This window comes from Corticium candelabrum, chromosome 21 (assembly GCF_963422355.1).
Source record: "Corticium candelabrum chromosome 21, ooCorCand1.1, whole genome shotgun sequence".
NCBI classification, from domain to species: domain Eukaryota; kingdom Metazoa; phylum Porifera; class Homoscleromorpha; order Homosclerophorida; family Plakinidae; genus Corticium; species Corticium candelabrum.
The window spans coordinates 4,770,019-4,784,034 of NC_085105.1; the positions used below are offsets into that span (position 1 = coordinate 4,770,019).

General features: G+C 39.2%; 2 protein-coding genes across 3 annotated transcripts; both read right to left on the reverse strand.

Moving 5' to 3' along the window:
- Positions 1 to 692: 692 nt before the first annotated feature.
- LOC134196199 (uncharacterized) lies at positions 693 to 6,867 on the reverse strand. Its single transcript, XM_062665275.1, has 22 exons — positions 6,511 to 6,867; positions 6,169 to 6,287; positions 5,106 to 5,545; positions 4,628 to 4,806; positions 4,314 to 4,559; positions 4,170 to 4,257; positions 3,793 to 4,054; positions 3,618 to 3,723; positions 3,106 to 3,243; positions 2,927 to 3,046; positions 2,815 to 2,862; positions 2,668 to 2,760; positions 2,503 to 2,571; positions 2,352 to 2,437; positions 2,210 to 2,291; positions 2,094 to 2,144; positions 1,996 to 2,040; positions 1,882 to 1,940; positions 1,753 to 1,811; positions 1,509 to 1,572; positions 1,368 to 1,441; positions 693 to 1,249 (listed from the first exon to the last, which is right to left on the reverse strand). Exons 1-22 carry the CDS (start codon positions 6,865 to 6,867, stop codon positions 885 to 887), a joined length of 3,150 nt encoding a protein of 1,049 aa, XP_062521259.1. The 3' UTR covers positions 693 to 884.
- Positions 6,868 to 8,363: 1,496 nt separating this feature from the next.
- LOC134196562 (uncharacterized) lies at positions 8,364 to 10,477 on the reverse strand. Of its 2 annotated transcripts, XM_062665726.1 has the most exons (4): positions 9,950 to 9,985; positions 9,586 to 9,881; positions 9,336 to 9,525; positions 8,364 to 9,004 (listed from the first exon to the last, which is right to left on the reverse strand). In XM_062665726.1, the coding sequence occupies exons 2-4, from the start codon at positions 9,634 to 9,636 to the stop codon at positions 8,478 to 8,480; spliced, it is 768 nt and encodes a 255-aa protein (XP_062521710.1). In that variant the 5' UTR covers positions 9,637 to 9,881; positions 9,950 to 9,985; the 3' UTR covers positions 8,364 to 8,477. The 2 variants fall into 2 exon arrangements, with proteins under 2 accessions (XP_062521710.1, XP_062521709.1); XM_062665725.1 differs by having other exon boundaries at positions 9,586 to 10,477.
- Between the last annotated feature and the right edge of the window lie 3,539 nt (positions 10,478 to 14,016).

The following is a 14,016-nucleotide window of genomic DNA, read 5'->3' on the forward strand; positions in this document are numbered from 1 at the left end:
AGTTTGTTTGATCGCTTCTGCATGTATTTGCAAGTTTGGGTGGATACCGTTGACTACAGTAGAAGGGAGCGACTACCATTGTAGCGCGCGTTATTTCTTACCAATTAGCTTCCGCCCAGTTCAACCGGTGTAGTAGAGGTCCGGCCGGTCAAATAGGTCCGTTTGTTAGCGCACTTGTACCGGAAGACATTCTGCGCTAGCGCACCGCGTCTACCTCGGATCTCTGGAATCATTTCTCTTCGAGGATTAGGTCCTAGCGCTTCAGCGGATTAGGTCCGTAGGCGATATTTTTGGTCCGCGCGTTAGAGCGCGCTCTTATTGTTCGCGACTAAAATGTAAGCGTAGTTTAGTCTGCTCGTCTGTTTGTCTGTGTAGATAGTGTCGAATATGATATTTTAGGGCGAAAGACTCAGGCAAGAGTGGAGTTAATCAACGAGCTGATGCACAGGTCAATGATGGCTGTCAAATATCAAGTCTTGAACTCTCCAATGTTTCCATTTCTTGTCCAAAACCGTATACTACTAGTAGGTGTACTGTCAATATAAGGTAGAATGGCTGAACGGATAGCTGATGCAAGTGAATTAATTAGAGCGTAAATATCATGTGATCACGTTTATGTACATGTAGTATCAAGGCAAATAGAGTGTAGTGGTAAGTCTACCCTGCTAGAACAAGTTTTAGTTTTCCTCAGGACATGTACATGTTGTGTAGAGTGGTTGCATGTGTCACATGTCACATCTTTTCATTACAGTATCTACTTCACCACCATAGCTACATTGACTCACACCGTTGTCAGTCTACCACACAAAGCATTGTCTGTCATGGTTGATTTTAGGGATGACTCAGTTTCAATTTGGCTGCAATGTCATCTGTCGCCCAAGTGCCTAGATGATGGTAGGCCAAGACATGGAAGACAGCATGTCTTGATTTGACACAATAAATCCAGTCTCCTGGTTCCCCATAAATTCATTGAAATTGTCAATGTCTTTTGGGTCCATGTACCTTGCACTACTGGGGTTTGAAAAGTACCGTTTTAAAAAATAATTTAGTACTTTTTTAATAATAGGCCATGAAAACTTTGCTCCACTATTGAAGTGCCACCACTGCCTTGTGCTCTCCTCGATGGTCACTCTTCGAGAAATGTTGGGTGGTTGTTGGGTGGGGCACACGTCCAACAATGTCTGGATGACACCTGTTGACTCCAATTTTTTCAGTGTTGTCTCCATTTCCTTTGTAGTGCAATTAATAGCTGCAAGAACAGTTTATTGAGATGTGTTTACAAATAAAGAGTGTACACTTTAGATCTCTTTGCGACAACAATATTCGAACATCCACACATGAACACACAGTGCCTCTGCTCTACTTACTATATAATTCCTTTTCTGACTGTGACTCTTCTTCCTCCTTACTGTCAGTTTGTATGGCAGTATGTATTTCATGACTATATTGGCAGAGCAAATAATACAGTTAGCAGTTCAATCACTTCTACTTTATGAATGATGTTGCACCTTCGGCTATAGGTATCAGTATCTTTGAGAGCACTTGTACGTTCCTCAACTATTTCTACATCATCTAAAGTACAAAATACGTTTTCTATTTCAAATTTATTTATTAATTAAATGACATCCAAAATGTTTTATATCTGATTGGATGTCATTTCATTTCTGCCCCTTATATTAAAGTACAAATAACATCTATGTAAAAGTCTTTAGTGCATTATGCGTACATCTTCCTGCACATCATTGTACTTACTGTCATTAGCACAGGTATAATCACTGTCATCAGTTGTAGTGACTAGATGTTTCTGTGGCCTAAAAAATTGATCCAATGTTAGCTATATTACAATGTACTTGAATATTCTTGATCAGTCTCTTATCTTACATTTTCTTGTTCTTGCAAAATGTCAAGGCAATCCATGCTCTGGCTGATGCCATCTGTGACTATAAGGAGCAAATTATTTAAGCTTGCCATGAGAACGAACTATATATACTGTACTTGGGTGTAGTTGTACGGTAATTTTAGCATTTCATATAGAGCATGCTGCAGTAACAGAGCGATGATGAAAAGCACCAGTAGCTACCATCATGTCATACCAAGCAAATAGACACTCCACAGTCTGACCCATTAGTTTGTCGAGGAAAATTCTGTCCAAAGGCACAAGTAAAATCAGCAATTGTTACAAATTCATTTTCTAATTAAGTCACCATACCAGTATGTCACTTCCAACAATACAAGGCCAGTTTTCTGTCGCTTTCACACAAAATCTCTGACCTTCATGTTTGATAAACTTTCTGTAAATCAATAGGCTTGTCAGTGATAGCAATTTCATTTTAAAATTGACAATATTTTACTTAATATGAGCTGCAACACATATATCCCTTTCACTTGGATTCAGAGAATCTAGGTATCTCATTTCCTTGTGAACTGTGTCCAAAACCTTTCCGAATAAAAGAAATGTACAGTTACATTTGATTGCATTGTTGCAGTCAGGAACACGGCTACCATAACAGTCCAATGGCCTGGAAGATGGATAGGTATTACCACTGTGTGATATTGAAATAAGTTGACATTCTAGAAAAAAGAAAGGTTCAGTAGGGATACAAAAATTTGCCATCTAATTATTCCATTATCTGCTCATCATGTTACACTCAATTCCAAGTAAAATACCTTCTTCCATTTCCATGTGTGATCCAGTGGCTTTTGTCCATACGTAACCAGTTTCGTGTACAGGAAGGAATTGTATGCAAATACGTTATGCCCCTAAACTCAATCAGCTCTAACCTAACTCATTTTTGATTAGTTTACTAACTATACTTGATTGTTCAATTCCATTGCAATGTTTTGCATGAATGAATTGACAACCTGATAACAAAGAAACTTTACTATACATAACTATGTGTATATTCAACTGATTTAAAGCACACACCTGACTATTGAGCCAATTACTGTCTTTTAGAGTGCTCAAGTCACGTACAGTCAGTTCTTGACCATCACAACAATATCCCACTACCATATCTGGGCTTTCACTTGTACATACTTCATTCACCTACAGTAGTCAACTATTCTACTCAACTGCAATCATGTCTTGATTATTTAAGTATGTACCAGGAATTCATCTTCTCTACTCAAAAAAAAGCCACTCTGGTCCTTCTCCACTCTCTTGCAGAGGGATTTGTTTCTTGAAAATTGCAACTGACCAATATTCAGTTGACACAGATGCACCTGCTGCACAGTATGAATGGTCTAAAAATAGATCAAACGGAGCTGCTATGGAGTATGAATGGTCCATGACAAGAGGCAAGGGCAATGGGCCTGCAAGAATTTAGAAGACAAATATGCCTGAGAATCAAAACGATAAAAAATCTATCAACATCTGCCAGCCTACTGGGAATAGAATGTTGTGGTTCACACCCGTTGGGTTCCTGAAAGATCTAAGATTGATCCAATTTCTGTGTTATAAGGCCATACCTAATATATACCTGAGTCGGTACTACTGATATGTAGTGCTTTTCTGCGAGGTGGCCAAGATATATGTCACCTGTTGTTGGAAGTTCTCTTTGGGGAGCCACCATCGCGCATTCATATTGGGATGCAGATTCAATGCACCATATTCTTACGTTATAGACATTTGCTATGGAGTCAAGTGTTAGGTGGTCTCCCCAAGCAGTTGCAGCCATCTCTTTCACATAATTGCTGTAAGGCACTGTCATAAACGGTTCATATCTAAAAATTATTTTGTGTGCAATTGAGATTGCTATCTCACAGCAGCTAGTATTTTAAATCATATGGTACCTGCCATGACACTTTGCTATAAAGTCAACTGCTTGTTTTCTGACAGCAGTGTGGTATTTGTCATTGCTATAGATCTGGTGTGCAACAGCCGTGAACTGACAGTTGCCATCTCCAAGAACATCGTATACTCTGAATCCCAGGGAGGCCAAGCGACACTGCAATCGTTCTTTGTCCAACAGGTCCTCAGAAGGATGGCTCCATTGAAGATTGCAGCCTAACGTGACTTTAACGTAGCTCTTTGGTGCTTTTGCTTTATGATCATCTGAAACACATGTAAGGTACAAAGCTAAAATTCTAACTGCAGCAACATAAGTAGAAGAATTGTAATCTAATAGAAATCTGATAGAAGAATCATTGTGAGATATTGTCTAATGTACCTTTTCCACAAGGTAGCGGTGGAGCCTTATCTAAGGATTCTGTTGCATTCGATGTTTGTAGCAAAACTGGAATAGGCCTGTCAACTGACTGAAGTGCTTGAATTAAGATCAAAATCACAACCAGACAAGTGTAAACAAACTTACCGAGTCTTGGTGTCGGTCTTCTGTTTTAACACTCCTTCTACCTGATTGCTGTCGTACATTATATGGTTTGAGTCTTGTAGAGCTGTAGAGGGTCTTGTTGGCATTAACATCACCACTCCGTTTCAAATAATAGGTATGGTTGCCAGCCTTCTCAGTGATTTCGTATGGTCCCAACCATGCTTCTTCTGCTTTGCTTCCTTGGCGAGAGAGTTTCTTCATATTTCTTAGAAGTACCATGTCTCCAACCTTACATACATATATCCACAACAAAACTTGGTGGGATTGCATAGTTTTGAAAGAGTAAAAACATTTACTTTGTATTCACCTTTTCTGTGTCTGGCATCATACTGAGCTTTCTGACGTTGTTGTGCCACTGATATGTTTTTCTTGACGTCTATATCTATTGTCTTTCTCAGCTGGACCATTTCCTCAATTGCTGCATCAAGATCCTCGGCGGATAGAGAAGTTGTATGGGTATCATCAGTCAAATTTTCTAGACAATAAATCTACCATAGTGTGTGTGTGTGTGTGTGTGTGTGTGTGTGTGTGTGAGAGAGAGAGAGAGAGAGAGAGAGAGAGAGGGAGGGAGGGAGGGAGGGAGGGAGGGAGGGAGGGAGGGAGGGAGGGAGGGAGGGGAGAGGAGGCAGACAAACAAACACACTAACATAACAAATTTTTTATAAATACAACAAAACTGTATTCCCAAGTTATACTAGTAATCTTCCAAAAGCATTTTCTTGTAGCAAGATAGTAGGGAAAACACGTATATAGTAGAAAGAGTGTGCACCTAACCTTCTGTCTCTGTAAGTACATCAACTGGCAGTCTTGGCTCTCGCCCATAGAGCAAAAAGAATGGGGAGTACTTAGTTGAGGCTTGTTTACTCGTACTGTAGGCAAAAACAACTTGTTCCAAATACTTGCACCAGTCGCCTTGATTCTCTCTAACAATTTTCAGAAGTGACCTCTGAAGGGTTTCATTTAACTTTTCAACAAGGCCATTTGTTTGTGGATGATAGGCTGTAGATATAATGTGATTTACTCGAGTCAGCTTGAACAACTCTCCATTCAGACTGTTTACAAGCTCTCTTCCTTGGTCAGACATTATGTGAACAGGCAGTCCGTGCCGACAGAACAATGTAGTAAGAAATTGAGCTACTCCAGATGCAGATTTAGTACACAGAGCACCAGCCTCTGCCCATTTGGTGTAGTAGTCAATGCAAGTCAGAATATACCTAATGCAAAAATAGGTGTACAAATCTACTGAGTATCACATTTCAATACTTTTGTTATATAGAACTAGTTGTATAAGACAAGCATGCTTAAAGTAAGATATTTAATGATATTGGTTTATACTCAACAGAACAAAATCCATATTAATTTGTTCCTACTTTCTACATGAGCTTTATGATAACCAATATTTATCAGTTAATATATCTGTCTGTGTCTGTCTGTCTGTCTGTCTGTCTGTCTGTCTGCCTGTCTGTCAAAGGTATTTCGCTATTGATAAAGAACTTTAACTCTACATGACATTGAAATGAAAACAACTATGCTAGTATCCGACATGAGTGAGTCTGATATCTGTCTGCCTGCCTGCCTGCCTGCCTGCCTGTCTGTCTGTGTGTCTGTCTGTCTGTCTGCGTGTCTGTCTGTCTGTCTGCATGTCTGTCCGTATTGTTTGATAGTCTCTATTTATGTATGTCTGTATAAGTATGCGTGTTATAATGCGGTATGTATTAATTCATGTAATTTTGTATGTACTGCATATACTATCTTTAGATATGGATAGACAAGTGTGTATTGTCATTGGGTACAATTGCAACCTGTATGCACAAATGCTGAATTCATAAAAGCTCACTTGTGACCAAAAGTAGTAACAGGCAGTGGACCAACAAGGTCAATCCCAATTCTATGCCATGGTCTCTGCACTTTGATTGGTTTGAGTTCTGACAACGTCTTCTTAAAATTCATATTTGCCTAGATCACACGTCTCAATTACAAACAATCAAAACGAGTACAGTAACAGTCATTTCTATTTTGTCAAATTATTATAAATTCCACGCTATAGCCATTGAATATTCTACAATCCTTATAATTGATCAACTAATTAATTCAAGCGCTATGCATTATAATAATTTCCTAGATTTAGATTTATTTCTACTTTATTTCTATGTCATCTTAATATAATTAAACGCCATACCTTTTGACACGTTGCACATGTTTTGAGGAATCCACGTCCTCTCCCAAACCATGCCAAAAATACCTTTTTGATATGAGTCTTGTCTCTTCCAAGGTGACAGCCGCCTAGAGTGTCATCATGGATTGACTGCAGGATCTGTTGTTGTCTTTCAAAGTTTGCAATCCATTGTCGTTTACTGTCTTCTTTCTCTTCGTTGTACCACAGGATACCGTGCTGCCTAGATATCCGAGATTGTGTAAACCTTCTAATGACCCTCTTCCTGCTTTCTGTCACTCCTTCTGCGTACCTCCCATCTTCAGGGTCTGTCAAATAGCGAACGGCTTCTTCGTAACTCACAGGATTCCTGCAACCGGACATCGTTTCGCGTGTAAATACGTCCGGGAATAGAGAGGGAACAGAACCATAACCGCTGGCCCAACTATGGAATCACTCAATCAATCAATAGTCGATCTGCCTGGTGTTCTTGGTGAGCGCAAGTCTCTTATAGACATTCAAACTTGTATATCAACATTTTCTAAATTAACCTTGACCTGCATGTTTGTTTATTTTAGTAACATTTGTCTATCATGTATACTAATTAGAGTACTTAGTCAAGAGCATAATTTGCATTAGTGTGTTTTAGTATACGTGTTATGGATATAGTAGAACAGGGCTCAGTGAAAGGTCAGTACCTGTACAAATACAATCATCATTTATTTCAATTTCACACACATAATATAGCTATAACAGCTAATCAATCAATTCAAGGGAACCAATTGTGTTCCTGTGTAACCTACTGGATGGTCATGCAACTTAGATGGAGTAGCTATGTTTTTTAGCAGCAGTCAGCATAGTTTCTAAAACATTTGAGTCATGTTTAAACATTTGAGTCATGAAGAACAGAAATCTCAATAAATCATGCTTTCTTCTCTTGTTTGCTCAATACAATGATATCTGGTCTGTTGAATTCTACTTTTCGTTGTTTGTATTGGAAAATCCCACAATATCTGCACTTTGTCCTTCTCTTGGACTTTCTCTCTACTGCTAAATCATACCATGAATGATCAAACTGTGGACCAAAATGACGAGCAACATGGAGGTAGAATAATTCTGCAACACCATGCACACGGTGACACACACACACATTGCTATGACGTCGACTCCATCCTGAATAGAAAACACCTGCGTTCACGTTCCATGTCTCAGGCAATCAACAGACGCATCCCCAGCACAGTCCATGTGATCCAAATCTAGTTCGTCGTCGTCGTCGTCGTCGTCGTCGTGATCACTAATGATTGCAGGGAATCCGAGGAAGAGACTGTGCGTTAGCGCTAAATCCGGGGATTTGTGCACCCAGTGATTTGTGTACCCTCGCGCTTTGCTCGCGATTCCAGACCGTCGACTCGATGCTCCAGACCTCATGTCGGGTACACATATCACCGGCCATGATGCAGCTGGTGATTTCGGACCCCTGTGATTTGTGTACCCTTGTGCTTTCCTCGCCGTCCCAAACCGTGACAACGTTTTCAAGCAATTGATATTACTGAATACTCGTCTCTAGGCGTCGTTTTGTGAGTGAGGTCTAGTACGTAACCAAGCAATCTGTTGACCAGCCTGACGTTGTTGATGTACGAAGGAGATTCACTCCAACATTAGTTGGAGACGATTGCAGACTCAGCTGCAAGCATAGATGGGTCTACGAGCTTGCAGTTCTCAACTTGCAACTGGAGATCGCTGTAGGAGCATTGATGTGCACGCGTGTATGCCAACTAGAGACTTATGGACGACCTGGTCATGTGTACACACGGACGGACGGAAATCTTAACACAGCTGGCAATTTAAGGTAAGTCTAGAGAAGATATCGTTGTCAAATGTTTAATTAACTTAAGGTTCTAGATTCTGACTTAGTTCACAGTTTCAACTTTGTATATTTAAAGTTGATGTATTAATTGAACAAATTAATACTGAAGCTGTGTATAGCAAGACATTTATCTACATTTAGCGCAAATCCAAGGCTCACTACCTGACATTGTGACACATCTGTCATGATACAAGTTTTCACAGACGTAACACTCTACCATCTTGCCATGTGTCTTTGGCAACAAACAAGTGCGGTGCAAAGAAATAAAAAAGTGACTTCTGTCACATGTTTCCAACAGCTTGTCTTCTTCCATTAGAAAAGGTGAGAGCTCCTCTCGATCCAAACAGTAAATCAGATGTTGTCGCATTTTGGAAATATCAAAATGCATGATGGTTACATCATCTCCTAGAGCTGCATGAAATGCATATGCTATTGAAAATAGCCCGCAATCTTTACCATTTTGTTGCTGTTGCACTGGCATTTGTTCTACCATGAGAATGTTGTCTTTGTGAGCCAATTGATAGATTTGCGCCAGCTGTGTTTCCATACAAGGAGACAAGTGTAGGCCAGCATTGCTGTCGTGTAGTCGTACTTGTTTGCCAAAGCAGGTTGAAGTCACCCAATGATGACTTCCTGTAAAATGAATCTGAATAGCTGTACAAAAATGCATTTGTTATTATTACAAACCACATGAATGCTTATAATATTATTTTGATGATATTACACTATTAGTGTAGTGTGGTGTAGTGTGGTGTTGTGTGTGTGGCGTTGTGTGGTGTTGTGTGTGTGGTGTTGTGTGTGTGTGTGTGTGTGTGTGTGTGTGTGTGTGTGTGTGCGTGTGTGTGTGTGTGTGTGCGTGTGTGTGTGTGTGCGTGCGTGTGTGTGTGTGCGTGTGTGTGTGCATGTGTGTGTGTGTGTGTGTGTGTGTGTGTGTGTGTGTGTGTGTGTGTGTGTCATGTCAGTGAGAGGGGTATTTATTTCATACCATCACTTGTTACATGAGCGAATCCGTAAGTCTGGCAAAGGAGTGTTGACTCTAGTCCACTGATGTAGGGAAACTGCTTTAATAGAATCTGATGAGCAGCATGCATGTGCTTGTCAGTTAGAAAGCCGTTGGCACACTTGCCTTGTATAATACATTTATCAGTTTCATTGAGATCCAGACCATGTACCCACTGCAGAAGAAAATTTTATAACAAATCTTCTGGTTATTGTGGCAAATTTAGTTGACATACTCTTTGTGAACTCTCAGCAGCTGATGTTAGACTAGACAATGTTTGAGGCATACTTGCTCTCTTATTAACTACCTCAAACAAACTTCTTCCTTTACTGTTATACAGCTTTCTGATATCATATACCCACAGGCATAGGTCATCAAGTTGAGAGCTGCTGATGTTGACATACACGTTTTGATATCAAGACACCCTTGGCAATGAGAGTGCTTTGTCAGTTACCCAGACCTTAATCAAGTCCACGTCTAGTAGTAATTGCAATTCTTGAGTTATTTCAGCTTTTGCAAAATCATTGAACTCTTGATGAACAACAGGATTTACTAGCACAAAATCACTAACTCGTTTTAATGTTGGCTTTTTCTCATACGTTTGACAGTCTAGCCACAGAGCCACGTCTACGTTGACACTAAGCCAACATTCTTCAACAGAGCTTGTAGGTTCAGCAAGCTGCAAAACACAAAGTACTCGCAGTAACCATAACATAACTAATCAATTTGTGCCAGTAGCTAGATGTAAGCATACCTCTCTCTCGTCGTCTTCTTCAACTTTCCAAGCCTCCCATATTGGCCATGTGCGCCACAGCCGTAACAGACTTTGATCAAATAGCTGACGTTCTAAATCTGAGAAATTTGGCTTGCTGTTGCCCTTAATTCTAGTAGCAGCTGATTCATCATCTTTGCTTGTCGCATTTGCCAATTCAGAAGACTTCTGTGGTGTATTGTAGATCTTCAGCTGACTAATATTAACTTTGCGCTTCATTGTTGAATTAGTTTTGATGCAACGAAGGACACAGCCACCAGATGCAGTCATTTCTATAACTCTGTATGGTCCAAGCCAGGTGTCTTCCATCTTATGACCTTTCGTTGTCCTTTTTAGCATATTTAATCGCAAAACAGTCTGTCCAACCTGGATAGAGTTACTACAGCTCCTTTTCTTTTTCTGTATTGTTGTTTCTGTCTTTCCTGATTGTTTTCAATGTTTTCTTTCACTTGAGGGAAAACTTTTTTTCTCATTTCCTTTAGATGATGTACTGCTTGCTGCACATCACCCAACTGACTGACAGAAGTGATCTCACTGTTTTCAGCTTCTAAAGGAAACCTAGCTTCTCGCCCATGCATTAAAAAGAAAGGAGTGAACTTGGTGGACTCTTGAACACTGGTTTCGAATAGCAAAGAGAACTGGGTCAAGGAGTTCATCCCAGTCTTCTTCATGCTCTATTACCAATTTTTCAAGGCATCTATGTAGGCATAATACTCTAATTGCAATAGAACTACACTTATCTTCTTATATTGTTTATCTTACTTTCTAATTGTTTGATTTGTTCTTTCATCTAGTCCGTTAGACTGAGGATAATAAGCAGCTGTTATTCTTTGCCTGACATTGAATTGACAATGGAGTACCTTGCACACCTGTTGAAGAAAACACAGTATAAACATCCAACTAGTGGTACATACACCTACAGGTGAAGCAAAGTTTACATTGGACATACATGATTTAATTAACAAGCACATAGGACATATCTCATACAACCTGGTTGACAAACTCTCTGCCTTGATCAGTGATAATATCATTTGGTGCTCCATGCCTACAGTAGGCAGTGTACAAAGCCCTGGCCACTGTAACAGCAGTTTTGTCTGATATGGGGAAAACTTCAACCCATTTACTGAAATAGCATGTCATTGTTAGTATGTATTGGTTTCCTTGACTTGTCATTGTTAGCGGTCCCATGAGATCAATTCCAACTAGACTCCACACTTCTGAACGAACAGGAATAGGGTGGAGTTCGTTTGACTGCAATTTGAGAACAGAATTCGTCCTCTGGCACCTATCACATTTTCTTATCTAGACAACATTAATTGTGCTAGTTAAATTATTTTACAAGATTAGTAACAAGAAAATTTCTACCTGATTTGCGATATCAATGTACTGGTTTGGCCAGTAGTATCTGCTCCTTATTTTGTCAGTGGTTTTAGTTCTTCCCAGATGACCGCCAGTTGGATTTACGTGACACTCCTGCATCAATCAATAGAGTGATTCTTCACTCATATACATAGCTAGATTTCAAGTAACTGCAACTAATTTTTATTATGATGCACTAGCCTGAAAGGCACGATCTTGCTCATTTTTGCTACCAAGTGCCAGTCTGAGTAAACGTGGAGTCTTTGTGTAGTACAACCTTCCATCTTGAACTGTAGAATCTTTTGCTCTTCTTCTGATGACTTCGTTTCCTGCTTGGAATATCAGTGTAGTTTGTCCCTCCAGAGACTAGGAACTCTTTGTATGAGTTCACAATGTTTTCCGACCATTGTTCTGCTGAAGTTACAGTATCTACTTCCTACCACATCATTAAAGTAATTGTAACGTTGCAATTGTTTAGAGCATTTCTCCAATACTAATGCATGCAGATGTCAATGCTATCTTGCTGTAGCTTCTACGTCTGACTCTGCATCCGTCAACTCTGGATTGCCATATGCCTCTATCACGCGCGTCCAGACTGAGACAACTTATTACAAGCCAAATAGAAGCATATTAGTACGAAATCGTAGATACAGCTACAACTCTAGAGTAGATCAACTGTAGCTAACCAAAGAATCAATTCTACGTGCTATGATACACAACTGCTCGCGACTGTAGACACTCAACTGCACAACTGCAACAACCTGCATCTGAATCCAGCGCTAAAGCTGTGTCTCTAAATATATAGCGTACCCTCGGCATGCCGCAGTCATTATCCGATTGAGTCACATGTGACTATAATCACAGTCATCCGGTTGAGTCACAGTCACCATCCGGCAGTTCTAGGAGTCAGTCATCATCCGCTTGAGTCACAGTCATCATACATCCGGCCTCTTCGATTCAGTCATCATCCGGCTTCTTTAGGGTCATCTTCCGGCCACGGGTGCAACTGTCACGAGATATTCATTCTCTAGCTAAATGCAGATGTACAATAGATGATCGGGAACAGAGAGTACTTCAATTTGCATTACGATCGCGAGTCGTGTAGCTTGAAAGCAGTCTGGGACGGCGAGGAAAGCACAAGGGTACACAAATCACCGGGGTCCGAAATCACCAGCAGCTTTGCATCATGGCCGGTGAGGCGAATTTTTTCTTTGGGCCCCGTTGGGTGTGGCTTTGGCTGTTCCCGTATGCACTTCCTCGCGGTTTTCAGTGGTCTGGTAGTACGAGGCTCGGCAGTCAATGGACATCTTGCAACCGCGATTTTGACATAAACGAAGTGCTGTCTTTTTGCGCACCTTTCGAGCAGTAACCTGCGCCGTTTATTGAAAGGGGGCCTCAGTTTTTGTCGTCTGCTGAACGTGGTTTTCTCGGCACAAATCAACTTCAATAAATTAGGCGACAGGTAAAGTCATTTATAATTACTATTCTTCGCAGTTAAGCAAATTTTCATTTTTCATAAAATCTTTTTTTGGGTGCGATTTATGCGTCAACATTGACACTGTTGCATTCACTGCATACATCAAATCATGTACTATTTATTGCAAATTTATTTCCTGTGTGCAATTAATTATATAATATGCAGAAAAGTGCAAAGTACTCAGGTAATTTAATTCTATTTCACAACTACTAAGTTACTAAAAAGATTTATTAACAGATAAACACTCTAATAGGGTAGTATACAATTAAAATAACAGCATAGGATATGTGTGTGTACACAATATTTACTAAGCATTACCTAGTTGGATAAACACGTACACAAAACATTGTACTCTAATAATCATTACTAAACGGATCATTTAATGTAAACAACATACTAATTACTAATGCATAGAATATGATGATGATGACGACGACATATTGATAACACTGCTGGTTGTCACACAGCTAGCTATTATTGAGGTAATCTATATTTAGAGCTAACATTGGTTTAAATTAAATTATGTTAATTAAGTTAAGTTAAGTTAATGACTTAGTTAAGTTGATGGTATCAGTCATTGTGTTGTGACACTTAAAGGTGTATACATTGGATATGCATTTTGGCAACTGGCATTATATTTCAAACTAGGCATTGGTTGTTATACAGTATATTATACAGTATATTATACAGTATATATACAGTATATATACAGTATATTATACAGTATATTATACAGTATATATACAGTATATTATACAGTATATATACAGTATATTATACAGTATATTATACACTATATTATACGCTATATTATACAGTATATACAGTATATATGCAGTATATTATACAGTATATTATACAGTATATTATACAGTATATTAGACAGTATATTATACAGTATATATACAGTATATTGTACAGTATATTATACAGTATATTATACAGTATATTATACAGTATATTATACACTATATTATACACTATATTATACAGTATATTATGCAGTATATTATACAGTATATTATACAGTATATATACAGTATATTATACAGTATATA